The sequence below is a fragment of the Lampris incognitus genome, chromosome 14, assembly GCF_029633865.1.
Source record: "Lampris incognitus isolate fLamInc1 chromosome 14, fLamInc1.hap2, whole genome shotgun sequence".
Taxonomy (NCBI): Eukaryota; Metazoa; Chordata; class Actinopteri; order Lampriformes; family Lampridae; genus Lampris; species Lampris incognitus.
This window is the reverse complement of record NC_079224.1, coordinates 22,064,092-22,090,221: the sequence shown is the minus strand read 5'-3', so window position 1 is coordinate 22,090,221 and position 26,130 is coordinate 22,064,092. Positions and strand designations below refer to the sequence as shown.

Below are 26,130 nucleotides of genomic sequence, written 5' to 3'. Positions count from 1 at the left end.
TAAAATTTGGAGCTAATACTAATAGGGGACATAAAAGTGCCGCACATAAAAACGTTTGTTTTGGACGAGGTACGTCCGTGTTGGGTCTGGGTTATAGAATGGACAATGTCGTGAATGGGATCACTTTGGGTGGACACTGTGAGGTTATTTTTAAGTAGTTAGTACTGTTGAGAGCCCGATAAGCGGTTATAATGGATGGTTGGATGGTCCTGTGAAGCTCTTCTATTCCAGGCGGTGGCGGTAATGCACCATTTCGTTGTTTGCCAACCACCATAAAACAACAAGAAGAGGCGCGTATGGATGTCCCGGATATTGCTCTCGCCGGAAGAGAAGGGGCAAGTTTTCCAGCCATCTTGTGGCAGTGTTCTGCGACTTGTTCGCATCAAGCCTCGTAGAATCGGAGGTGAATCCCGCGGAAGGGGCGCCATCATGCCCGGACACCTGCAAGAAGGTTTCGGCTGTGTCGTAACCAACCGATTCGACCAGTTATTGGACGATGAATCCGATCCGTTTGAGATCCTGAAAGCCGCCGAAAACAAGAAGAAGGAGGCGGCCGCCGCTGGTTCCACCAAGACCGCCGCTCAAGCCGCCAAGCAGCCGAAGAAAGAGTCACAAAAGGACAGAAAGAACCCGCTTCTGGACAAGAAGGAAGAATCTCAGGCTCCAGTACCCCTGAAGAAAGAAGGTAGCCTGTTTTGCTCTCTCACGGTGTGCTTCGTGTTTATTTTCGCTCGGTAGCAGGTTCAACTGTCATGTGCAGCTCCATGCTAGCTGCTAGCCCGCTGATTGGTTTCTGCGAAGCACGGCATGAGGTCAACATGGACCCTGTCATGTTGTCATTTTAGAGGACAACCAAGTTATCCCCAGCAAATATACTGACACAACACGATGTCCCGTTTAACAGAGCTAATATTCCCCACTGCTTATCTAGCTACCCTGCCTATAAGCCCCTCCATAAGTGACCTGTCTCTGTAGCTCAAATACTTAGTTTTCATCAGCATCAGCAGCAATGGGGGGGCGGGGGGTACTGACTGGTGATGCTCCATGCACTTGCTACGCAGGTGAAACTGCATGGTGGAAGTTGGTAAACCAAAGCTGTAACCTCGGTTTTTTTGCTTTGGCGTTTTCTGGTTTTAAACAAAAAATGTTTTCATCCGCCGATCCCTAATCGCGCCACAAGCCGTGATCATAATCGCACACCCCATAACGGAGCTGTAACAACCTGATAATGGAGGTGCCCATTTTTAGCCATTAGTGACGTTATAACGCAAATCAGATTTTACACGTCTCATGTTGTTTTGCTCTTTTTCTAGCGTAGCGCCGGAGTCCGTAAAGAAGAATTAATATATAAGGAGATATTTGTCAATGTTGTTAGGTCAAATTAATTTCTTAATTTGACAGCGTATCTGCATGTGTATGAAGGACTCGTTAGTACACCAGGACTAACAAATTGAGTTGTATAGAACTGTATTTTGCATACTGTTAGATCCGGTTAGTCATCTTTTGTTTATGTAATATTTGAAAATACAAAGCAAGTTTTGTTCCAAAGTGATTTTAAAAGCAGGGGTTGAAAAGGAGTTTATACATTAAGCGGATGAATTCAAGCTATAGGATTCAAAAGCACAGTCTTAATTGTCTTTACGAGAAAAAACAAATTAAAGAATTCATTTCAGTAGGTCATGTGTGTCTGTCTGTATCTGACATCAGGTATCAGACGGGTGGGCCGACGGCCAGACCAGCAGGGCCAGTCTGGTCCCCAGCACCAAGGTGTACAGGGTGAGGGGCGACCCGGAGACAGGAGGCCGGACCGGAGACCCCCCCGCGAGCGGCGTTTTGACAAACCTGCCGAGGAGAAGCCTGAGGGTGGCGGAGAGTTCTCAGCAGAAAAGTCAGTAGCTGTGGTGGATGAATAGTTAATTCAAATATGCTGTCAAACTCGAGGTTATTTGGTGCGATTACAGGATAAATACCGGGAAATACACTTTGATTATGTAATGCTTTGGAGCTAATTATTTTCCTTATGTGATCTTTGTCCACGTGACTTACAGGGATCCTCCAACACTGTTTATACCATATATTTGTTTGGAAGCTGCCTACCTGACATTAAAATGTGACCACAACTGTCTTACCTAAAGTCAGTCCAGAGATATCCCTCTGAAACAGACTGGCATGCGACAATAGGTGGCAGGTGCACGTCCTCTAATTTGGAGCTAGGTGCTCAACCACAAAAACACTAATGAAAAAGGTACCGCAAAAAGTGGCAGACTGAAATAAAATAAAAGTTAAAAAAGACATCATATGTTCCTCACATTCACCAGTGGGGGACTGAACATGAGACGATGTCTTTTTTTTAAAAACAGTGTCTTTATTTACTTTTTCTTTTAGAACATGCACGTAGAAAAAACACACAAACAAACAAAAGAGAAGAGAAGGCCACTTAATCCAAGGTAAAGGAAACCAAACAACAACAAAAAAGAGAGGGGGGGTGGACACTTCCACCCCTACATATGATGATGTCTTTTTGAATTTTTATTTTATTTCAGTCTGCCACTTTTTTATTTCTACTTTATTTTATTTCAGTCTGGTGTGCCACCTCTGCCACTTTTTGTGGTACCTTTTTCACAGACTGGCATGCCTTAGCTTTCTAGTCTAACAAAAGACTCCAATTTGGCAGGGCTCAAGCAGACTGTCATTCATAGTGGAGTAGGGTAGGATGGTGCGTCAATGATAAGGGGGCAGATTCTTCTTATTCATTAGACAGGTCTCACAGGTCCATCGACATCTGATTTTGGGAATCAAAACAAAAATGTTAAATATCTCTATTTAAGTGGTCTTGAAAAACCAGGCTGTGTGGTTCCCTTTCAGTTGATTCACTCAGTACAACACATTGTATGGGATATAACGCCCTCTTGAATCTGGCTGAAGACACATCTGTTCATGCCTGAAAGTCAAATGATGCATAGTGACACGTGGTGGCCTGTCCCACCCCCTAGGGCCTAGGCTATATAGCAGCAGCAGCAGCATCCCTCAGTTGTCACTCTTTATCTTGGGAAGAACATCTTGAAATATAGCAAAAACTTTGATTTTGCTAATTGGGTTCCACCAGGTTAGTCTGACAACAGCCTATTGGTGAGTCAGTTTTCCATGGAGCGCTATTTTTTGAAAGTTTTTGCATGTTGATTTTGTTTGTTCATCTCAGTGGTCAGCTGTGCTAGTTTAGCTGCACTAGTTTAACTTTGCTAACGGCTGCAGCTAGCAAACATGAGTGAGCGAATTCAGACCAATTGACCCCTTTTCTGTTAGTAAACATAGTGATGTTTTTGTGGGCGGAGCTTAGCTGGAGGCAAATATCCATACCTAGAACAGACAAAAGTATAATTTAACGTTACCTTACTTACCTGATATGAAGTGTGCGCTACAAACACAAGCATTTTTGATTATCTCCTCAGTCCAATCCTTTCGTCTTATTGCGTTTAACCACAGTTGTCTCCGATCTTTTTGACTGAGAGTGGCAGCTGGTATGTGATAAAACTCCCAAGTTTAGTTTATTACTTCTTCGATTTTGGCACCCAAAAGCACAGCATGAAGACATGTTCGCTAACGTTAGCTAGATGATGTATGCTTGCCTGAGGACGTGATTCGTATTTAACGTTACCGCTTCTGGCTTTGTTTTGCCTCCAGCTGACGCCCTGACGTAATCATTACATAGGCTCTAAAACGGTTTATTCTTCCAAGAAGAAAACTACCACTCATCCTTGCCCTCAAGGTTGTGGTTTTTATTTGCATGAGAAGGACCTCCACGACGCTTGCCCAGTCTGTTTTGGAATAGTCCATGCTAGACGAGCACTGACTCAGCCTGATGCATGTGCTCTGTAGCCAGCTCAGGCAGATGCTCTTGAACTGCGTGGGACTTGCGTTGAATTGATTTTGGGTCAAGCTGTGGACAGCCCCTATCTGATACGGAGGCTGAGGCCAGCGGAGAAGCAGGGCTATCCTGGAGTGGCCAATTAGAGGAAATAGATGATATGGAGTTCGAGGGCATCCCAGCTGCAGCTGGGATGCCCTCTTCAAAACAGCTGACTACATTTGCCCCGCGCAACTCTTCCTGGAGCAGAGGATCTCTTCCTTGCCTTATGAAGGACCCTATGGTGAAGCTGAAGAAACTGGTTTCCTCCTAGCTATGGAGGAGAGGAAAGGAAGGCAGTTATGGACCGGAAACACCGATGCCCCACATCTTGTGCCACTCGAGGCTGCATCCTTTCTGTTCAGGGGTCAAGCCCAAATCGGCCATGTTCCCCCATAATAATGTTTCCCGAGCACACTCTGTTTGCACCCAATACACTGTTGTTCATCCAGCCAGCTCTGTGTTCTTTAAAGAGCGGGGATTTTGTGGTTCAAACCCCCAGTACAGGCCTTTCACACAATGTTTGTTATTCATGTCAGTGGGGGTATGGGGAAAATTATACCTCATTCAGACATTGTTTTTATAAAGGTAAATCCCATGTGTTCAGTGAAAAATGTTCATATCCAGTGTGTATCAGAAATCAGCAGACAAACCACAGTTCTTCTTTATGCCTGGTTTGCCCCCAAGAGGGTGCCATGTCCCCTCAGGTAACAGGCAAACTCACTGCTCACGTTCAGGAATGGTGCGCATGCCATGTTGCCCTGGTTGGAACGTACCATTACGGTGGGATACCATTTGCAGTTCAAAATTTGCGCTCCCTGTTTCTCATCAGTCAGTGTCACCCATCAGGAAACCCAGGTGGGCGAACAAACAGTGACAGTGTTAAGAAGGGGGGGATTCAGGTGGTTTCTCAGAAAGACAAAGGTTGGTACAGCTGCTATTTTGTCATTCCAATGAAAAGATGGAGGCTTACGCACCATACTGGACCTACGGGTGTTAAATGTCTGAAATTATTCAAGTTCAAGGTGCTGACAGTATGGACTTAATAAACACAGTCGGACCGGAGCAGTGGTTCACTTCGGTAGATCTGACCGATGCTTATTTTCACGTAGCGGTTCATCCAAATTACAGACAGTATCTATGAGATTTGCATTTGAAGGGGTCACCTACGAATATATTGTTCAGCCTTTCGGGACACTCGCGAGCTCCATGCACATTCACCAAATGTGTTGAGCAGCGTTAAACCCCCTGCAGAGTTGGGAAATACAAATACTCGTATGTCTGGATGATCTGGCCATAATATCACTGTCCAGGAGCAGGCAGAATATCACACAAAAGTAGTGATGTCACGTTTGCAGAATTTGGGGTTTTCCATCAGTCTGAAAAAGTGCTCGCAAACCCCAAGTCAGCAATTGTCCTTTCTGGGGCTCGAAATATGCTCGCTCACTTGTCTCACTCGCCTGTCTCAGTGTAGTATAGTGGTGTTTCGCAACTGCATAGCACAGTTTCAATAGGGGCACAAACTGCAGCTTCGCGAATACCTATAGCTGTTGGGAATGATGGCATCTGTGATAGCGGTAGTTCCGCTGGGCCTGTTGTGACTGCATATGCTGCAGTGGTGGATTTTATCTCTTAACGTACACCCTGCGCGTCATCTCCACAGATGAATAACGTTAACCAAGTAGTGTGTGGCGGCTTTGTTACCTTGGTGAGAACCGCACCTACTGCTATACCGGGTCCCTATAGGCAAGAGTCCTATACTGCAAAGTGGTGACCATGGATGCCTCGTTAAAGGGCTGGGCTGGGGGAGCATTTGCAGGACAGTACTGGTGAGGGGAGAGTGGTCGTTTATGGAAAGCAAGAGCCATGAATTACTTGAAGTTTATAGCGCTATAGCACTTTCAGTTCGTTCTAGTGGATCACCATGTTCTGATCAAAATGAGGAACAAGACAGTGGTGTAATACATAAACAAACAAAGGGGTACTCGCTCTCGCGCCCTACTTCAATTGTCTCACTCTCTGCTAGTATGGAGCAGTGTACATCTTTTGTCGATCAGAGCAGCACATGTTCCTGGTCACCTCAATCGAGGCGTGGTCCTCCTCTCCAGAAGAGGATTTCTGGTCAGAGAATGGAGACTTCACCCCAGGGTGGTGGTGCAGATATGGGATCGGTTTAGCAGGCCCGACATGGATCTCTTCGCCTCCCTCTGGCAGGCCCCAATCCACCACTGTGAGTAGATGCTCCGGCTCATCCATGGCCTCAGACTCTACTGTATGCATTCCCACCAGTGGAGTTGATTTCTCCCTCTGGAGAGGATCCGTCAGGGGGGGCTTATCCATGATTCTGATGGCTCCCTGTTGGCCAGCGAAAGCGTGGTATGCGGAGATTGACAGCCTCATGGTGGGGGAGCCTTGGTGTCACCCAGCTTGAAAGGATCTTCTATCTCAGGCAGGGGGAGAAAGAGTGCATCACCAACGAGAGCTGTGGCGTCTGCATGCTTACCTGTTGAGAGGTTAAACTCAGTAGTCAGGGGCCTACTTTCCAATGTTGTAGCTACCATTCAGAGTGCAAGGGTTTCATCTACCAGGGATAAGTGGCGTGCATTTGAGCAGTGGTGCCAGGGATGGGGGTTGATTCCATTTCGGTGTTCTATGGTGGATGTTCTACATTACTTCAGGACCTGTTGGAGCAGGGCCATTCCTTTTCTACCATTAAGGTCTGTTTAGCTGCAATATTGGCTTATTGTGTGGGATTTGGTGGAGTGTCGCCTGGAGCACAATCTCTGGCCATACAATTTATGAATGGTGTACAGCGGTTGACTCTGGTTGTGCGGCCCAGCATTCCTTCCTGGGATCTTAACTTGATGCTCTGTGTGAGCCTTCTTTTGAACACTTGGGATCAGTTGACATAAAGTTTCTCTCATAAGACAGACCTCCTTTTAGCGTTGGCACCAGCTAACTGATGTAGCATAGCTAGCTAGCTATGGGTAGGGGACCTTGATGCTTTGTCAATACATCCAGCATGCCTGTTTTTTGCATCGGAGGATACCAAGGTGATGCAGCGCCCAGATACAGCATATATTCCTAAAGTCATGTCTATGTCCTACTCTTCATTGGCTTTTCAGTCAAGTTTGCTGTCCCCTCCTCCTTTCGCCTCAGAAGCACAGGAGGTTGCACGTGAAGGCTTTATGCACGTATGTTAACCTTATTCATCCTGTTCGTAAATGTGATCAGCTGTTCGTCTGCTTCGCTAATCCAGGCTCTGTCAAAGCAGCGTCTTTCTCTTTGGATAGTTGAGGCCATTTCTCTGGCTTACAGCAACAAGGGCTTGAGTTTACCTTGGAGAGTATGGGTACACTCTACCAGAGCAATGGCTTTATCTTGGGCCTTATTTAAGGGCTTGTCTGTCTGGGACATTTGCGCAGCAGCCAGCTGGGCTTCTCCACAGCTTTTTCTGCGGTTTTATCATTAAGATGTAGTGGCCCCTTCAGTGGGCTCACTCTGTGCTCTCTGCTGGGTCTACTTTACTTCGAACCCAGTGGATTGATGTGTTCTTGCTCTGCGGGGTATGAATATACGTCCCATACAAGATGTGTTGTACCGAGTGAATCGACAGAAAGGGAACGTAGGGTTATGAATATAACCGCTGTTCCCTGAAGGAGAGGAACAAGGTACAACACTCATTTGCTCCGCTTTACTGGGAAAGCTCAGTGAAGAGTGTTGTGATGAACTGAGGGATTTTGCTGGTGATGATGCAATATAGCCAAGGGGGTGGGGCCAGGCTACCATGCGTCACCATGCATCATTTTGCCTTTCGGGCATGGATAATGTCTTCAGCCAGACTTGAGGGCATTGTATCCCATACAATATGTGTTGTACCACGTTCCTCTCCTTCAGGGAACAGTGGTTATATATTCATAACATTATGTTATGCACATTTGCCCCTCAATTTGTCCATTTCTTGCTCCACTGGTGAACGATAACTCTGCTTGGTACCATTCATACAGCAAACACTTTCCATCTCAGTCAGTGTTGCGGAGAGCTGCTAACTCATGTCTTTGCCTTATCTCCTCTGCAGTGTTTTCGGGCTCAAAATGTAGCCTTCAATATCTGACTTCATGAAAATCTGATGAGCTGTGTCCTCATCCAATTTATAATAATCAAAATTGTTTGAAGCCGTTACTTTCAAATTAGCGAAGTCTGCTAGTAGGAGCAAGCTATCAGTTTCTCACCTCAGGGATGCAGAATTTCTTAGTCTATACCCCCTTTGCCTTTACTTGGAGGTAGCTGTAAAATTAACCATCCCACTCACTGTAGTCAAATCGGATAAAAGGCAGAGGTACACTATATGGGCAAAAGTATTGGGACACCTGGCCATTACACCTACAGGAGCTTTTATGACATCCCACTCTAAATCCATAGACATTAATATGGAGTTGGTCCCCCCTTTGCAGCGATAACAGCGTCCACTCTTCTGGGTAGGATTTCCACAAGATTTTGGAGTGTGTCTGTGGGAATTTTTGCCCATTCATCCAAGAAGAGCATTTGTGAGGTCAGGACATGATGTTGGACAACAAGACCTGGCTCCATTCTAGTTCATCCCAAAGGTGTTCAATGGGGTTGAGATCAGGGCTCTGTGCGGGCCAGTGAAGTTCTTCCACATCAAACTCACCCAACCATGTCTTAATGGACCTTGCTTTGTGCACTGGGGCACAGTCATGCTGGAACAGAAAAGGGCCCTCCCTAAACTGTTCCCAGGCGCATAGTGCGTAAAAATCGCCAACAGTCTGTTGACTCAATAACTGCAGAGTTCCAAACTTCCTCTGGCATTAACATCAGCACAAAAACTGCGCCAGGAGCTTCATGAAATGGGTTTCCATGGCCGAGCAGCTGCATGCAAGCCTTACATCACCAAGCACAATGCCTAGCGTCGGATGGAGTGGTGTAAAGCACACTGCCACTGGACTCTGGAGCAGTGGAAACGTGTTCTTTAGAGTGATGAATCACGCTTCTCTGTCTGGCAGTCTGATTGAAGACTTTGGGTTTGGTGGATGCCAAGAGAATGTTACCTGCCTGACTGCATTGTGCCAACTGTAAAGTTTGGTCGAGGAGGGATAATGGTATGGGGTTTTTTTTCCGGGGTTGGACTAGGCCCCTTAGTTCCAGTGAAGGGAAGTCTTAATGCTTCAGCATACCAAGACATTTTGGACAATTCTATGCTTCCAACTTTGTGGGAACAGTTTGGGGAGGGCCCTTTCTGTTCCAGCATGACTGTGCCCCAGTGCACAAAGCAAGGTCCATTAAGACATGGTTGGGTGAGTTTGGTGTGGAAGAACATCCGCACAGAGCCCTGACCTCAACCCCATCACACTTCTTTGGGATGAACAAGAACGGAGATTGCGAACCAGGTCTTCTCGTCCAACATCAGTGCCCGACCTCACAAATGCTTTTCTGGATGAATGGGCAAAAATTCCCACAGGCATACTCCAAAATCTTGTGGAAAGCCTTCCCAGAAGAGAGGAAGCTGTTATAGCTGCAAAGGGGGGACCAACTCCATATTAATGCCTATGGATTTAGAATGGGATGTCATAAAAGCTCCTGTATGTGTAATGGCCAGGTGTCCCAATACTTTTGTCCATATGGTATATGTCAAAATGACGTACACCAAGGGTCCGCGGTGGTGTAGCAGTCTAAGCATCGGCTTTGTGTTGATGCAGTTGCCCGCTGGGGACGGGTTCACAACCCGGTCTGGTCAGATTCGACTATGGCCGGATTCGATGAAGCAGCAATAATTGGCAGCACTGTCTTCGAGAGAGGGGCGGAGTCGGCTTGTGTTCGTCACATGAATGCGTGTCTGGGTGTGTCGGAAAAAGCAGAGATTCGGCCTGGATTTGCCTTGTCACGAAAAGTGGCAAGGCGTCTCTTTCGAGACTGCCGGCCGGAGAGATGCAGGTCGCGAACGCATACAGTACGAGGGTGGGTGTTTTAATTAGAATAGGGAGCGATTGGCCGCTAAATTGGGAGAATTCAGAAATTTTTTTTTTTTTTTATGACGTACACTGAACAAAATCAGCATCTTGTTTTGCGACAATTCTCTCCGATTGCTTTCGGGAACCACAAGGAGATTTAATCTGGTTTTACAAATCATACCAAATTAATTTTTGTTTTGTGTTGGAACATCCGTTTAATATTCCGCAACAGTTATCTGCAACCTGCGAGTGTTGTAAATGGAACAGCTCCCCTTGGCATAGAAAACATTGATGTGAATCACTGTGCTGGTTTAGCTAAATTCTATTGCCATTTTAAATCTCATGTTTTGTGGCTGCATATGCATGTTTTATTGTCAATTAGGCCTTCTGGAGAGAGGCCCCCAAGAGGGCGTGGTGGTGGCCGAGGTGGGCGTGGTGGAAGGGGGCGTGGCATGGGCCGAGGCGATGGCTTTGACTCCCGAGGAAAACGAGACTTTGACAGACACAGTGGCAACGACAAATCGTGAGTCCAAGTGTAAAAGGAATTCTCCCGAAATCATGAATGCATCTAAAGCTTTAATCTTTTTTTCATCTAGAAATACTGTCAGTGTTTGTTGGCACTCAGCATTATGCATTTCTCCTTTCGTCTCTTCCCAGGCAGAAAAATGAAGAGAAGCGCAGTGGCAGTGGCTCTCATAACTGGGGCAATGTAAAGGATGAAGTGAGGTGAGTTCTCAAACACATGCGGTTGGTCCTCTTGTTGGGGCATTCATGTCAGTAAAGGTTTACTAACAAGTAGGGGGTTGAGTCTTAAAAAAAATTCTAGATGATTGAAGAGTGTAAGTGGTTACTGTGTATTTATATCCTTGAACAGAGTTTAGTTAACTCATGTAACCCAACTAATGAGAAACATTGATTATTTCTAGTCTTCAATTCTTGTCTGTCCTAAGTTTTTAAAAAAAAAAAGCCCATCTTGCTTGAATTGAAACTCTCAATGTTCAAATATCAGCGTTCCACCAATGTGGAGCAGATTCCAGGAAGGATATTCTACTGTCATGAAAAGTATAAATCCTTTTACACATAAATTAGTTAAGTTGTTTTATTTTCCTTCTGAGTAATGGGTATTTCAGAATTTGTAAGCTAACTAGGGTTTCCCCTGCTAGCTAATTTAGCCCTAATCTTTCAGATTCAGACAACTTTATTTATCCCAGAAGGGCAATTCAGTTCCCACAGTCCACCCAGACGTACACAAACTCACAGACAAGCGGCAGTCATCACCCTGTCAGAGACAACAGACAGATCAGTACATGGGCAAGAGATGCACACTGCCACCCTCATGTGGCCCTGCATGCAGACTCCCACGAGGACCAGGCAAAGGGCAAAATCTATCATGGCTGCCGACAATACTCAGCCAGGTAATATTTCGGCTGGAAAAAAAAAAGAAACTTTTCTGTCCTGGATTAAACAGTGTTAATTTGACCTGATGATTTCATCACTTATGAAATTCATGATAAACACCAGAAAAGTTGCAGTTCATCTTTCAGGCTGAAGGTTGAGTACTGGCTAAATCGCCATCAAATCAGCACCAATGATGTGGAAACCAGGAGTTTATATGTGGTACCGAATATGAACCTTATACCGCATATCATTCCTCTGCTAAAAAATGCCTTAAATGTTATCCGTAAGTATAAAATATATTGACAATTTGATTGTCTGCTTCTAGTGAGGCTGAACAGACTGCTGGTCCTGAGGCAACTCCAGAAGGAGAGGAACAACCACCTGCTGACTCTGAGAACAAGTGAGTTGTTTGAGCTGCATTCAGCTATATTGATGTTAAATTAAAAGGAAGTATTAGGCTGTCCAAAGGTTTTCAAATCAACATTCTCCTTATAAACATGGTTTTTGCCACAGTTTTATCCATTGTAGTGTATTTCAGTATGTTAAGTCAAGAAATTTTATTGGGATTAAGTATTTAAGAAGTAGGTACTCATTGAAGTCAAGCTGAGTTGTTGGTCACTAGCTTTACACTGGTTAACTTTGCATTGGATGAAGGATAACCTGCCCCCTTACCCAACTCACCACTCGTTCAGTGCCCCTTCTGAGGGCCTCACTGTGAAACCAGTCTTTCAGGCCAGCTCATCCTGATTGTTCTAGTTTACAACACTGCAGATTGTGACTATCACAAGTGGTGCAACAAAATGCAACAAAATAATAGCACTGCAGCCATTCAACCTAAAACTGAAATGTGGAGATGATGTGATGATCTGCATCACAAGTAACCAGGGCCTGAATTTCAGTGTGAGTATTGTGCGTAATTTCATTGATTCTCGCAAGTCTAGCACTTATAATGCAGGAAATTCCCGCACACATTTACAGGGATGTATAATGTTCAGCCAACATTTGCACCGGTGTGGTACACGGGACGGACTGGCTGGAAGTGACGCATCAGATGGACTGACTTCCGTCCTTGACACCACACTGGCCCGAGCTCTCCTCCTCTACAATGCTACAAGAGCCTCCTCTGCTGTTATCCTCTGCTGTTACAGCATCACTTGCTGGCATCTAGAGACAGTAGGCCGATGTTATACAGGAAATGTTTTCATGCAACTGAGTTTTGCCAGTTGCATTGTGTATCAGCCCTTGCAATTACCTGAAAAGTCACGAGAAACTTTGTTGCATCAAGTTGAAATGGTTTTAACTTGATAAAACAGGGGTGCCCAACCTTTTCTGAACCAAGATCTACTTTAACATTTGTCAGCCAGCCGAGATCTACCAGCCGAAATATGGAACTGTGTTACTGTAATACCCATTCCATACACACGGCAAACAGAAAATAATACAGGCACTGTACAGTATAGTTCTCTGTTAGAAAAATAGGAATAAATGTCATTCTCTACCTTATTGGGACCGCTGGCACTGGGAGGAGGAGGCTAGTTTCTCATAGTCAGGGTTGTAGCAGCTGGTTGCAAGTCTTAGGCAACCCACAAGGAGGTCATCTGTCATTGCGGATCTGTACTTCGAATTGATCTTCATGTTAGAAAAAGCAGATTCACACAGGTAGGTTGATCCAGAAAGTGTTGTGGAGTTCATGGCACATTTCCTTAGGTTGGGGTACTTGTCCTGCAGCAGTAGACCCCAGAATGCTCCCTTCATCCCTTGTGTTGCCCTGGATTTAATCTCAATGTCAGTTTGAAGTGTGAGACTCTCATTCTCCACAGCAGGGCTGTCCAGGTGAAACAACGATGCCACTTTGGAGGCAATGTCATCACATCAATACTTCTAAATGGAAAACACAGATAGCTGGCAACAGGTTCAATGGATGCAATCTGTAAAGTGCGTATCAAACTCTGACAAAATGCTCTGAACTTGCTCCTCATAATATGCATTATCAAGCTGTGCTGTGTCGTTACCCTGATGTTTAAGTTCTGCCTGTATGTGAGTAAAATTTCACAGGTCACTGCATTGCAGCCTACTTGACAGCAGTTCGAGCTTGCTTTTATAAACGCTTTCACTGAGATGATCATGTTTATTACATATTTATCACATATTTGTCCTTTCCCTGTAGTTCTAAATTCAGCTCATTCAGTATGCTAGTGAGATTGGTTAGGGATGCCAAATCCAAAAGTCACTTGTTGTCCTCTAGCTGTGTATATTCGGCATGTTCAGCGAGCTTGAGAAAATCTTTGATTTCAGGCAACAACTCACTGAATCGCTCCAAAAAGTTACCTCTGCTCAGCCACCTTACATCCGTGTGCAGCAATAGGTCTGTGTGTTCTGCTCTTGTCTCCTCCATGTGTGCACAAAATAGCCTCCTCTGTAGGCTCCTTGCCCTAACCGAGCACACAATCTTCATAGCAATATCCATCACTTCTTTCATGTTTAAGATCTTCCCACACAGCGCTTGTTGGTGAATTATGCAATAATAATTAAGGAAGTATGGGAAAGAATCACTTTGCTTGCACAATCCAACGAACCCATTAGTACGGCCTACCATAGCAGGTGCGCCATCAGTTGTATTGGAGATGAGTTTAAAAAAGGGCAGTTTATTCTGGTTAACAAATTCCATGAATGCTTGAAAAATATCTTTGCCTTTAGTCTGTCCTTTAAGTGGCAAAATGGTGAGCAGGTCTTCTTTTGCGCTCATGTCTTCAAAGGCCATTCAAATGAAAATGCATAACTGTGCCACATCTACCATATTGGTTGACTCGTCAAACTGGAGGGAAAAACATTCCCATGTGTCTATGTCCTTCTTCAGTTGCTCGTGAAGATTCTCAGCCATTTCTTCACAGCACCGTGTAACAGTATTCCGGGATAGTTGAACGTCTTTAATGGCATTCACAATGTCCGTTTTATTCTTGAAATCACAGAAGAGTCCATCCGCAGCCACAACAAACACCTTTTTCACAATTTCGCCGTCTTTGAAAGATTTCTTATGCTTGGCAAGAACATGACTGACGCAATACGCCGCTGTCGTTGCAGCCTTACCCTTGGTGTTGGGTCTCATAAAAACTGACTGTTGCACTGCCAATTGAGACTTCAATTCCTGCAACTTTCTGGTTCCTAGAGCTGTTTTCACTGGGAAATCTGTATCATAACTTTTGTGCACCATTTTAAAATGCCACTCCGAATTACCCTTCTTCGGTATAGCCACACTGGCATTGCAGTTCAGATAGATTTTGCATTGGAATAAACAAAAAAATAATCTTCCTCCCATTCATTGTGGAAATAAGTTTTCAATCTTTTGGCTTCTGCCATTTTTGTTGTTTGTCGTCTCTGAACACGCCAAAGAAAATTAAAGAGAAGTCAATCTTGTTAACGTTGGTCATGGCTCTCGTCTCCTCTTCTCCACTTTGACACTGACAATGAATGTAAGGTTATGCCTTCATACGTCAGAGCTTGCGAGTGAGATAATTCGCCAGTAATATCTTGATTGATTTTAATTCTGACTAATACAGGACTAATGCAGACCTTGCCTCTTAATGGTTAGTCAAATTCGATTCAATCAAGTTGTGAACACAAGGGACTGCCCATTTTTTTTCTAACTTGTTTATTTTTTCAAAATCTCACTCTATTTTTCAAAATCATCTCACGATGACTGATTGCCAGCACCCCTATGATACAACAACTAATCAGAGCATACCTGTCGTATGATGTCACGTCACTCTGCAAATCTGACCCATTCATTTCTGTTGGGCTTTCAAAACCCGACATTAAAATCACAATAGCGAGACATCTACCAACATGGACCTTACACAAGGAAATTTATTTAAACTATAATATCCATGACAAGGACTTTTTTAAGATGCAACCCCTAATCAGAAAAAATAGGTACAGTATGCTAAATTAAAATTAAAAAAGTGATTTGTAAATTCTTTGAACTGTATTACATTAAAAGCAATACAATAGCACATTGTTAGACATTTTACCTCATGAATTTTATTGTTTTTTCAAAATGAACATTTATTTATTTCCGTTTTGATTCTTGCAACATATTTCAAAAAAAGTATTTACCACTTTGTAATCTTGATATTCCTTTTCACAACACTTAAAAGACATTTAAGGACTGAAGACAGACACCAAGTGATGAAGCGTTTCAGGTGGAATTTTGTCCCACTCTTTCTGCAAACAAGTCTTAAGGTGTGCAACAGTATGGAGGGTCTTCATTGTTGCATTTTGCGTTTCAAAATGTGCCACATTCTCCATTGGCGATAGGTCGTGACTGCAGGCAGGACAGTCCAGCACCACACCCTCTTCTTCCGAAGCCATGCCTTTGTAATGTGTGTAGAATGTGGTTTTGCAATGTCTTGTTGAAATGGACGTCCCAAGAAAGATATAAACTTGAAGGCAGCATATGTTGTTCTGAAATCTCTATGTACTTTTCAGCATTAATTGTGCCATCACAGAACTATAACTGTGGTGTTTGAAAGTTTGTGACCCCTTTAGAATTTTCTATATTTCTGTATAAATATGACCTGAAACATCATCAGCTTTTCACACAAGTCCTAAAAGTAGATAAAGAGAACCCAATTAAAGAAATGAGACAAAAATATTATTCTTGGTCATTTATTTATTGAGGAAAATGATCCAGTATTACATATCTGTGTGTGGCAAAAGTATGTGAACCTCTAGGATTAGCAGTTAATTTGAAGGTGAAATTAGAGTTGTGTTTTCAATCAATAGGATGACAATCAGTTGTAAGTGGGTGCCCGTTTTATATATAGAACCGGGATCTATCAAAGTCTGATCTTCACAACACATGTTTGTGGAAGGAGGAGATTTCTGAGGACCTCAGAAAAAGCGTTGTTGATGCTCATCAGGCTGGAAAAGGTTACAAAACCATCTCTAAAGAGTTTGCACTCCACCAATCCACTGTCAGACAGATGGTGTACAAACAGAGGAAATTCAAGACCATTACCCTCCCCAGGAGTGGTCGACCATCAAAGATCACTCCAAAAGCAAAGGTTCACATACTTTTGCCACCCACGGATATGTAATGGATTATTTTCCTCAGTAAATAAATGACCAAGTATAATATTTTTGTCTCATTTGTTTAATTGGGTTCTCTTTATTTACCTTTAGGACTTGTGTGAAAATCTGATGATGTTTTAGGTCATATTTATGCAGAAATATAGAAAATTCTAAAGGGATCACAAACTTTCAAGCACCACTGTAAGTTACCTTTGCCTAGGGCACCGACACTACCCCATACGATGACAGACCCTGGCTTTTGGACTTGTTGCTGGTAACATTCTGGATGGTCTTTTTGTTTGGTCCAGAGCACACGGCATCCATTTCTTCCAAAAAAAGACCTGAAATCCTGATTCATCTGACCACAATACACATTTCTACTGTGATGGTCCATCCCAGATGCCTTTGAGCCCAGAAAAGTCGACCGGGTTCTGGTCACGATTTATGCATAAGGCTTCCTTTTGTCACATTTAAGTTTTAACTGGCTTTTGTGGATGTAGCTACATGTTGAAGTGCTTGACAAAGGTTTGCCTAAGTAATCCAGAGCCTATGTGGTTATATCTCTTACAGATGAATGACTGTTCTTGATTCAGTGGCGTCTGAGGAATCGGAGAGCATGGTTATTCAGCTTAGGCTTGTGCCCTTGCCCTTGACACACTGAAATTCCTCCAGATTCCTTGAATCTTTTGTGTTATGCACCATAGAGGGTGAAATATACAAATCTCTTCCCATCTTTCTTTGAGGAACATTGTTTTTGAACATTTCAATAATTTTCTCATGCATTTGTTGGCAAACTGGTGATCCTCAGCCTATCTTTACTCCTAAAAAAACTAGGCCTTTCCTGGATGCTGCTTTTGCACCAAATCATTACAATCACCTGTTAACATCACCTGTTTCAAATCACATCATTTAATTGTTTTCCCTCATTACTAACTCTAAATTGCCCCTGTCCCAACTTTTTTTGGAATGTGCTGCAGGCCTAAATGGCAGGAGTGGATGTATATTTGCAAATGAAATGAAGTTGACCTGACAAAACATGAAATATCTTGCATTCAAACTGTCTGCAATGAAATACAAGTCAAAGTAAATTTAGAAATCACTGCTTTATTTTATTTGCATTTTCCATACATCCCAATTTTTTCTGACTTGCGTTTGTAATAAAGTAGTTTAAGAAATACATTTGTTAATTTAAACAGTTCTGCCAGTTCTCATTAAGGACATACAACGCTTTTGTCTTGGTTAATGCCATTTGAAATTTGTATCCACTTTGTTCTTGCCTACAAAATGTAGACTGGTTAGAAATGTTCAATACATGAGAAAGTAAGATGAATTTGACAGCTATTCAACAGACGTTCTATTTATATCATTCTGACCAGTCTTCATCTCATTAGCTGTTGCACGTAGTTTTGATTTTATTTGAAATGCTTATTGTAACGGTTTAGTTGCGCAAACATTATGCAACTCGTAAATGCAGCCAAGTTGCATGAAAACGTTTTGTGTGTAACGTTGGCCATAGGAATCAGACAAACAAAATGGTTTCAGTGAATATGAATTTGAAGGCAAGCAAACATGGACCACTCGCTAAAATGTAAATCTACATCATCTGAAGTGGAACCTGCACAGAAAAAACCCCAAAAAAGACTAGCGCAAATGGCGGTGCCAGTGATATATCAACGTTAACGTTAATCCTCAGGATCCTCAGACAGATAACGGGAATGTTACTGAGGTGAAGCAGCAGTCCAAAGACAAGTTTCAAGTTAACTGGCTAAGAATTTATCCTTGTCTTGAACTTAACGATGGAAAAATAAGCCACTCAATTTGTAAAATATACGGTGCTGCGCCTTTTACAAGCCAGTGTTATTAAAAAAAGAGAGAGGCAACAAATAACAACTATGTATTTAGTTTAAAGCAGCGTTTCCCAACCCAGTCCTCAAGGAACCCCTATCCTGCAGATTTTCATTGTAACCCTGCATAGGTAGCCCTACTTGTACTTACTCAACCGATCATCTCACAGCGCTTAATTATGCAAGGTGTGTAACATCTGACATAATTCATTGCTGATTGGTTGAATAACTACAAACGGGTACAATTCAGGGTTGCAAAGAAAATCTGCAGGATAAGGATTCCTTGAGGACTGGGTTGGGAAACACTGGTTTAGAGAACTCCTACGTTGGAGGAAAGCAAGAATAGGACATAGCAAGACCCTTTAGTTAAGCTCACAAGTAGTACCCCCCCCCCCCCACATGTATAAACCCCCCCGTGTGAAGCATTTATGTGAATCACACACACACCATTTTGAAAAATGAAATTCCGGCTCTGGTAATATGCATGGGTTAGGAATCTTGGTTTATGGTGGCAGGAGATTTGGGAGCTTGAGATCCACCAAAGCTTGTTTTTTTTCTGTTTTGGCTATCCAGGGAGAACGAGGTAGAAGAAGTAAAGGAAGAGGGACCCAAAGAGATGACCTTGGATGAGTGGAAGGCCATGCAGGACAAGGAACGAGCCAAGGTGGAGTTCAACATTCGTAAGCCTAATGAGGGAGCCGACAGCCAGTGGAAGAAAGGATACGTGTTGCACAAATCTAAGAGTGAAGATGTAAGTAAACAAAGGCACGTGTCTTGACTAATTGTCAAATTTCTGCTTCTTCATTATTATATAGGCATGTATTTTTTATTTTTAAAAAGGTGGGGTTGTATTTTGCAAACTGAATATATTCTATGAAGGGCTGGTTTAGAAAGCTGACAAATTAAAGTGCTTGGTGTGTTTTTCTGTTTATTACTCAAGCTATTCATCCACAACAACCATCTTAGACTCCCACCCTTCTGATGATGTTGATCTAGTTCTGCACTATGTAGTATGTATGAACACATTATTTCATAAGTGTTACTGTATGGGGGCGCCCCGGTAGAGCGCTCGCCACACATCAAGACTAAGTCCTTACTGCAGCGGCCTGGGTTCGAATCCAGCCCAGGCCATTTAATGACCTTTCTCCTCTCCACTGCCTTTTCCGTCTCTCTCTACTGTCACTGTCAAAGAGGAAAATGCACGAAAAAAAAGAAGAATCCAAACAGAAAATGTCTTGCCTAAGTAATTGTTTTTTTGTATTTTTTTGTTTTTGTTTTTTGTTTTTTTTTTTATTTCAGAGGCCTGTGGGTGCTTTAATCGATGCCTCAGAGATGGAAGCAGACACTCAGCCTCTCTACCCAAAGGTGCCTGGACCTTTTCTCTTTGATCTCTTTAACTGCTCTCTTCACCCAAAAAAACAAATCAGTGTTTACACTATTGAAATCACTTAAAAGATGATGCTGGGCACCCAAGACATGAAAATCCCAATGCTAGTGTACACAGTGCAATTTGAGCCTTGATAGTAGTGTTGGTACCAAGTTCTAAATATCCCACAATAGGGCTTGGTGATATGGTCAGAAATATATATTGCAATATAATTTGAATCATGGATGATATAGTCTTCAAGGGCAGCTATTGATTAATGGTACTGTACCTGTGATATTTAGGCGTCTTGCACAAGATGCCAAGATACTGAAACTGATTGATATATAAAAATGAATTCAAAAATAAACTGAACTGAAATGGGTATGCAAATAAGTAAAGTAATTTTCAGTATAGTACAATAAACTTGGGCGTCTGGGTAGCTTAACGGTCTTATTTCGTTGCCTACCAACACAGGGAATGCCAGTTCGAATCCCCATGTTACCTCCAGCTTGGTCAGGCGTCCCTACAGACACAATTGGCCATGTCTGCGGTGGGAAGCCAGATGTGGGTATGTGTTTGGTTGCTGCACTAGCGCCTCCTCTGGTTGGTCGGGGAGCCTGTTAAGGGGGGAATACCGTGATCCTCCCACGTGCTACGTTCCCCTGGCGAAACTCCTCACTGTCGGGTGAAAAGAAGCGGCTGGTGACTCCAAAGGTTTCGGAGGAGGCATGTGGTAGTCTGCAGCCCTCCCCAGATCCGCAGAGGGGGTGGAGCAGCAACCAGGACAGCTCAGAGAGCGGGGTGATTGGCTGGGTACAGTTGGGGAGAAAAAGGGGGTGGGGGGGGGTTGAAAAAAAATTAGTACAATAAACTCTTATCCGGTTTTTTTTCCCCCAACCAACTTGAATAATACATCTGTAAGTGTCAAATTAACTGGCTGTGTTCCCATAAATCACAATGAACTAAATTTTAATGTTTCTCCTCAACCATCTTCAATGAAATATTTTTCAGTATTTTTATATGGTAATGTCAAACACTGAAAAACAAGTGGCCTTTGATTTGAGCATTGCATCTTTACACAGGTACATGGTCACTGCTAGTGTGATGTTCAAACACGTTTACCTTCTGCACAGCCTTTGGAATATGCTTGATGCTGTGAAATTCTCTGTCTTAACTGACATTGATTGCTCACTGTTTGCTTGACAACTGACTCTATTTTTCCTGCGGCATGCATTTGATAGCTTATCTCATGTTTCAGAACGTGTTTGGCTTAGGTGATGAAAAATCTGTTTCATCACCCTGTGCAATTACAGTTATGCAACATTTTGCAGACAATTGTCTACTTTGTGGTCCAACGTTTTAAAGCTGAAAGATGTCTGTATAATTGTCTGCAATGTTTTTGAACCAGCTCCTGATCAGACATTGCATTTATTAGTTGCTATTTCTCCCAGTAAATTTGGATCCACACAGAAGTAAACTGACTGCACTGGCCAGTGGCTTGAGGGACAATATTGACTGTCTTTTAATCATATGTGGAGCAAAGTTATGCTAATGTAACCTACATAGCAGTGAAACCACCCACCCCTACCCCACCATTAGATTTGTGTCAGTTCAATTTTTGTTTGAAAACAGACTCGCATTGAGCCAGATCACAGTTCCCCTCACACCTCTCGAATACTTTGTCAACCATTTTCATCAGGGCACTGAAGAAGCTGGAGACCACCACTTCCGTAAACCAGCCAATGACATCACATCTCAGCTTGAGATTAATTTTGGAGACCTGGGCCGCCCTGGACGCGGGCGTGGGGGCGCCCGTGGAGGAAGAGGAGGCCGCGGTGGGGGAGGCAGCAGGCCGGCACGTGGGGCAGGCCGTTCAGAAAAGGTAACTCCACAAGCAGTTGTTACCAATGAGAATGAGGATTTGAGATCAGTCATCATCAAAGATCATAGCTGAAGAATACCATGCTATTGTTAACATCTATTCACTCACTGCAAAAGTGGCAGTATGTGGTCATAGGCTTGAAGCCACTGGCCTGTCAAAGCTGCCATAGGCTACTAAAGAGCTATGAAACCTTAGCAGTTACCATATGGTATAGCCATTCATAACTCATTCACAGACTTAAGAGATGGTAGCGTTGAAGTGATGTCCTGCAGGTATTTGTCATTCTGTAGCGCTCTAAACAGCCTCTGGCCAGATAGCCTTTGTAATACTTCAGTCTGTCTGCTCAGACAGACTGAAGACATTGTACTGTAGGGCTGTCAATATTCCAAATTCGAATATATAACCAAATTGGGAAGAAAAAAAAAAGCACGGCTGTGTGCCTCGCGACGGCCCTGGCCGCTGCACTGAATACTGCATGACGGACAGGAGTCACACAACGTCACTTTCATTGGTTGAAAATTAAATTTAGGTCAAACTAAAACGAGCGAATAATTCAACAACAACCGTGTGGTAAAGATGGCAGAGTTCACATCCCAGCTCGACTGCAAAGAGTGATTTTCACTCCAGACAATCTAAAACTCCCCGTTTAGAAATACTTTGGATTTTGGTCAGAAAATGGAAAAATTGTGGAACCTCAAGACCAAGTCGTATGCAAGCTGTATAAATAATCTGTATAAAAATTAGGCTATCTAATATTACGACTCATTCGTCTTGCTCCGGGAGATGGCACATTCTCATTTCTCACTCTAGCAGCAACCACGGCACAGAGAGAGAAAGAGAGAGAGGTCTATGGTCTTTAAATGAAGTTTTACGGTATAGGACATGATTTTATTTGTTTATTTTGTAATGTGTCGGTATGTAGATCTTTTAAAAGACATGTTTACATTGAAATAAATATACCTATACAAGTAGTTATGTCTCTCGTTGTATTGGTTTGCCCTCTTATGGACATCCATTATCCAAACCGCTTATCCTGCTCTCAGGGTCGCAGGGATACTGGAGCCTATCCCAGCAGTCATTGTGCGGCAGGTGGGAAGACACCCTGGACAGGCTGCCAGGCCATCACAGGGCACAGTGTTCGACAGCAGTGGCATGGTGGATACTTAAACATCACCCCATGAAAAAAAAAAGTTTATAAATGTAAAACAAATGTACAAAAATTAATTGTTATGTAAAACTAATCTATTTTGTATCTAGGTTTTTCCAATGTACAGAAAAAACATTTGAACATGTATTTTTTATGAGAAACGAGTAAATTATCCTAATGGAACTAGGGCTGGGGCAATAAAATGGATCTCGATACGCTATCGACATTTTTACATATCAGAAATAATGCGCAAAAGTATCGACTGGGTTCTAACCTTTTTCTTTTTTTTTAAGAAGGAATAACCGAACGTCATTTTTGGCCGATTTTGACAGCCGTATTGTACAGTCTGTCAGTCAGGTCTTGCCATTTGTTGTAATTTTTATCGAAACACCACCTAATAGTAGACTATTGTCCTGTCAAAGAAGGTTGAATCAGTTCATCTGGATACAACGTTTATTGACAGGTGGGTTTCGTCACTCATCTAAGTGACCTTTTCACTCCAAAATGACTGCAGGTATCCCCACCCTTAGAAATGATACAGTGGCATCACAACCGAAACCAACAACCAGTTTCATATGCAAATATGGGAGTGACCATTAACTAGAGTTACAATGGCCATGTGTACTATTCATGGAGGATTGGGGAATGTTTACAATCACAGCATTGTAAGATGGTGACATGTACTCTTAAACCCCCCACCCCACCCCTTCGGTTCAGGGATGGTCATTCCCTCTTCACATAGATGGCCTCTTTGACTCCGCGTTCAAACCAGTGTTCCTCCCTATCAAGGATGTGCACATTCTCATCCTTGCAAGAGTGGCCACTGTCCTGTAGATGGGTGTAGACTGCGGAGTCCTGGCCTGACGTATTGGCTCGCCTGTGTTATGCCATCCTCTTGGCCAGTGTCACGGCAATCCTCCTGGTACATAAGCGTATACTATATTGCTCTGTTTGTGCTGGGGGGACACGGTCCTTGGGGTTGACCAACTTCTGGCGTGTGTTTTGAGGTTTGAAAGCAACTGAGACGCGGTGTTTGGAAAATACGCGTCTCCGCTGTTTCGACACTCCCACTACTTATGGAATCACCACTGGTTTACACTTAGGTAGCTGTTATCCTCTTCTCTTCGATCGGCTTGTGCACTGTTTGGGCGTCTTCCTGGCTTTGACAAACACCCAGTTAGGATAACTACACTTAAACAAGGCCTGTTTAATGTAGGATTTCTCCCCTTCCCTGGCCGCTGTGATGGTGGGGATGCTGCCATCTAGTACACATGGTCATGCCCATATTTGCATATGAAACAGGTTGTTGGTTTCGGTCGATATGAAGCTGTATTGCTTATAAGGGTGGGGATACCTGCAGTCAGTTTAGACTGATGAGGTCACTTTGAGTGATGAAATGTATCTGTCAGTCGTTGTATCCAGATGAACTGATTCAACCTTCTTTGATTTACTTACCTGGATTATTGAGCATATATAATGTCACTATTGTCCTGTGTTCCTTTAAACATTTGCCTGTTCCCTGTGTGCCTTCCTATTAGCCAAGTGGAGTGTCGGTCCCCAACGTGGATGATCCTGAGGCCTTCCCGGCCTTGGCCTAAGGCTCCTATACCGCTACCACCAGCCCACCCATCAGCCCCTCCGGGCCCCTCCTCTACGAGGCTTGCATGCTTACCACATCTTCAAGTATATCAGAAAACAGAAAAAAAAAAGATTTTACCAATGGAAAAAGACTCATCCTCATACCACACAGCACCAGAGGACTGAAATTTTATCCGTTTTAAAGGAGAACAAAAAGACAAAGGTGGAAAAAGGACCCCTTGTTACACTGAAGCAAATTATTGGTAGACGTTTTGTATTTAGACATGAAAGCAGGGATGTTTTCATAAAGGTTTTTTTGTTTGTTTGTTTCCAAAGTTTATGCATACTTCATTGATATTTTTTTGTGCTGCTTGAATTTATACATTTCCACGCTTAGGTTGAAGTGTGTGCATCTTTTATCCCCGTAGATCTTGCATTCAATTTCCATATGACTTCAATTCCATATTATGGGGTCATCTTAGTCAAGAATTTTTACGGGGTGCATTTTTCCAGCAAGACACACTGATTTAGAATTACACTACAGTAAGGAAACCTAGATAACTCAAAATATGCTTAACATGCATTGGAAGTGTAATTACCCTTCTCCTGACTATCCATCCTTTTGAGAAGCACAAATTCAGGATGGGTAAATGGGCAAAGTGACTTCCTACTAAAGGTTGGTATTTTTCTGCTTGTTGTGCAGTGAAAGGTTAATGCCTCTTTTTTTTGGATAGCTTGCCTTTTTTGTGGACCAGTGGTTAGTATGCTTTTATCCCCTGATCCAGATGTGCTACCTGTGTTTTTAGGGCACTCTAGGGCCCACTATCTATCTTTAGGCTGGTCCTCTTAGGTCACACAGACTACTACTAGTAATTTCAGGACCACTAAGCAAATATTGTATTTTTTTGTTAAGGATGTGTGTGTCTGTGTGTTTGTGTTATAAGTATGAGAGCGCAAATGTATGAATGTGACAGGTGATAACTTGGTTTAAGTATTCCTCTGCTATGTACTTGCTGTTTTATCAAACATTCGGCTGCAGGTTCTGTGCAGTGTTCTTGTCAGAAATGGTTCATATTTTATCTTGGAAGTGATCTTTTTTTAGGTAAGAATAAGTAGACTGGGCATATCTTGCACTCAGAATTTCTGAAGCACTTGGTTTTTATCAGCACCAGTACTCGGGAGATTGTTTGGTTTTTTTTCCCCTGTTGTAATCATTTGCTGTCTTTTTTTTTCAGTACAGCAGCACTGCAGCACCATTGTATAATTTGTCTAAAAGACAGGTTGGCAGTCATTGTGGAACAAACGAGCTACAGAATGTAATGTAAGCTAGCGGCACTTTGAGCCACTCCACCTGCATCTGCATTTCCAGTGAGCCTTTTATTTTAATGAAGTGGGTATATTTCTCTAATTGGGTTAGGGAAGGGTTTAGATATAGACAAGCTAATTTAAAGCTTCGTATGCTATGTGCTAGAAGACTTTCTGGTAATGTACAGGTGAGGGCTGGAGCAAACTTCTTGTAGGACTCGGATCCACATGACAGCAGAACTTCTTTGCAAACATCCCTGTTCTAATAAATTGCTTTAGAGGTGTTACATGTATTCTTCCCACGGCTGTTGGGTTGTGTGAAATCAATACTGTGATTTTAAAGGTGTAAACAAATTGGCTGTGGACTCTTTATTGCTTCCTGTGAAGCATCTGATGTTTGTGGTGTTTTTCCAGGTGGGTGGATTGTTGGCTCCATGTCATGTCACTCAAGGGCCTGGACTGCTGAGGCTTGATTTTCATCCAGAAATGAATTTTGTAATAGGTTCCAAACGGACTGTAAACAAAAAGAATTATCATGTTTTGTTAAGTGTTTTCTGCCCTTTATGTTGTAGTGCTTCGCACACATTTGGGACACTACTGTTCCCACTAAACCATGTCTGTCTTGTATACTGCCAAACATGCTAGGATGCAGTCTGCTTTTTAGGGC

At 43.0% G+C, this 26,130-nt stretch overlaps 1 protein-coding gene across 2 annotated transcripts; it reads left to right on the top strand.

The window, feature by feature from the left end:
- The first annotated feature begins 313 nt into the window (after positions 1–313).
- On the top strand, positions 314–25,818 carry serbp1b (SERPINE1 mRNA binding protein 1b). Of its 2 annotated transcripts, XM_056292758.1 has the most exons (10): positions 314–685; positions 1,708–1,888; positions 10,256–10,396; positions 10,531–10,599; positions 11,085–11,288; positions 11,597–11,671; positions 18,759–18,936; positions 19,485–19,550; positions 21,251–21,433; positions 24,119–25,818. In XM_056292758.1, the coding sequence occupies exons 1-10, from the start codon at positions 430–432 to the stop codon at positions 24,176–24,178; spliced, it is 1,413 nt and encodes a 470-aa protein (XP_056148733.1). In that variant the 5' UTR covers positions 314–429; the 3' UTR covers positions 24,179–25,818. The 2 variants fall into 2 exon arrangements, with proteins under 2 accessions (XP_056148733.1, XP_056148734.1); XM_056292759.1 differs by lacking the exon at positions 11,085–11,288 and having other exon boundaries at positions 315–685.
- Positions 25,819–26,130: the final 312 nt, after the last annotated feature.

Coding starts and splice junctions, on each gene's coding strand:
- serbp1b (XM_056292758.1), top strand. CDS start 430: ATGCCCGGACACCTGCAAGAAGGTTTCGGCTGTGTCGTAACCAACCGA. Junction 1,889..10,255: donor GGAGAGTTCTCAGCAGAAAA/GTCAGTAGCTGT, acceptor ATTGTCAATTAG/GCCTTCTGGAGAGAGGCCCC. Junction 10,397..10,530: donor CACAGTGGCAACGACAAATC/GTGAGTCCAAGT, acceptor GTCTCTTCCCAG/GCAGAAAAATGAAGAGAAGC.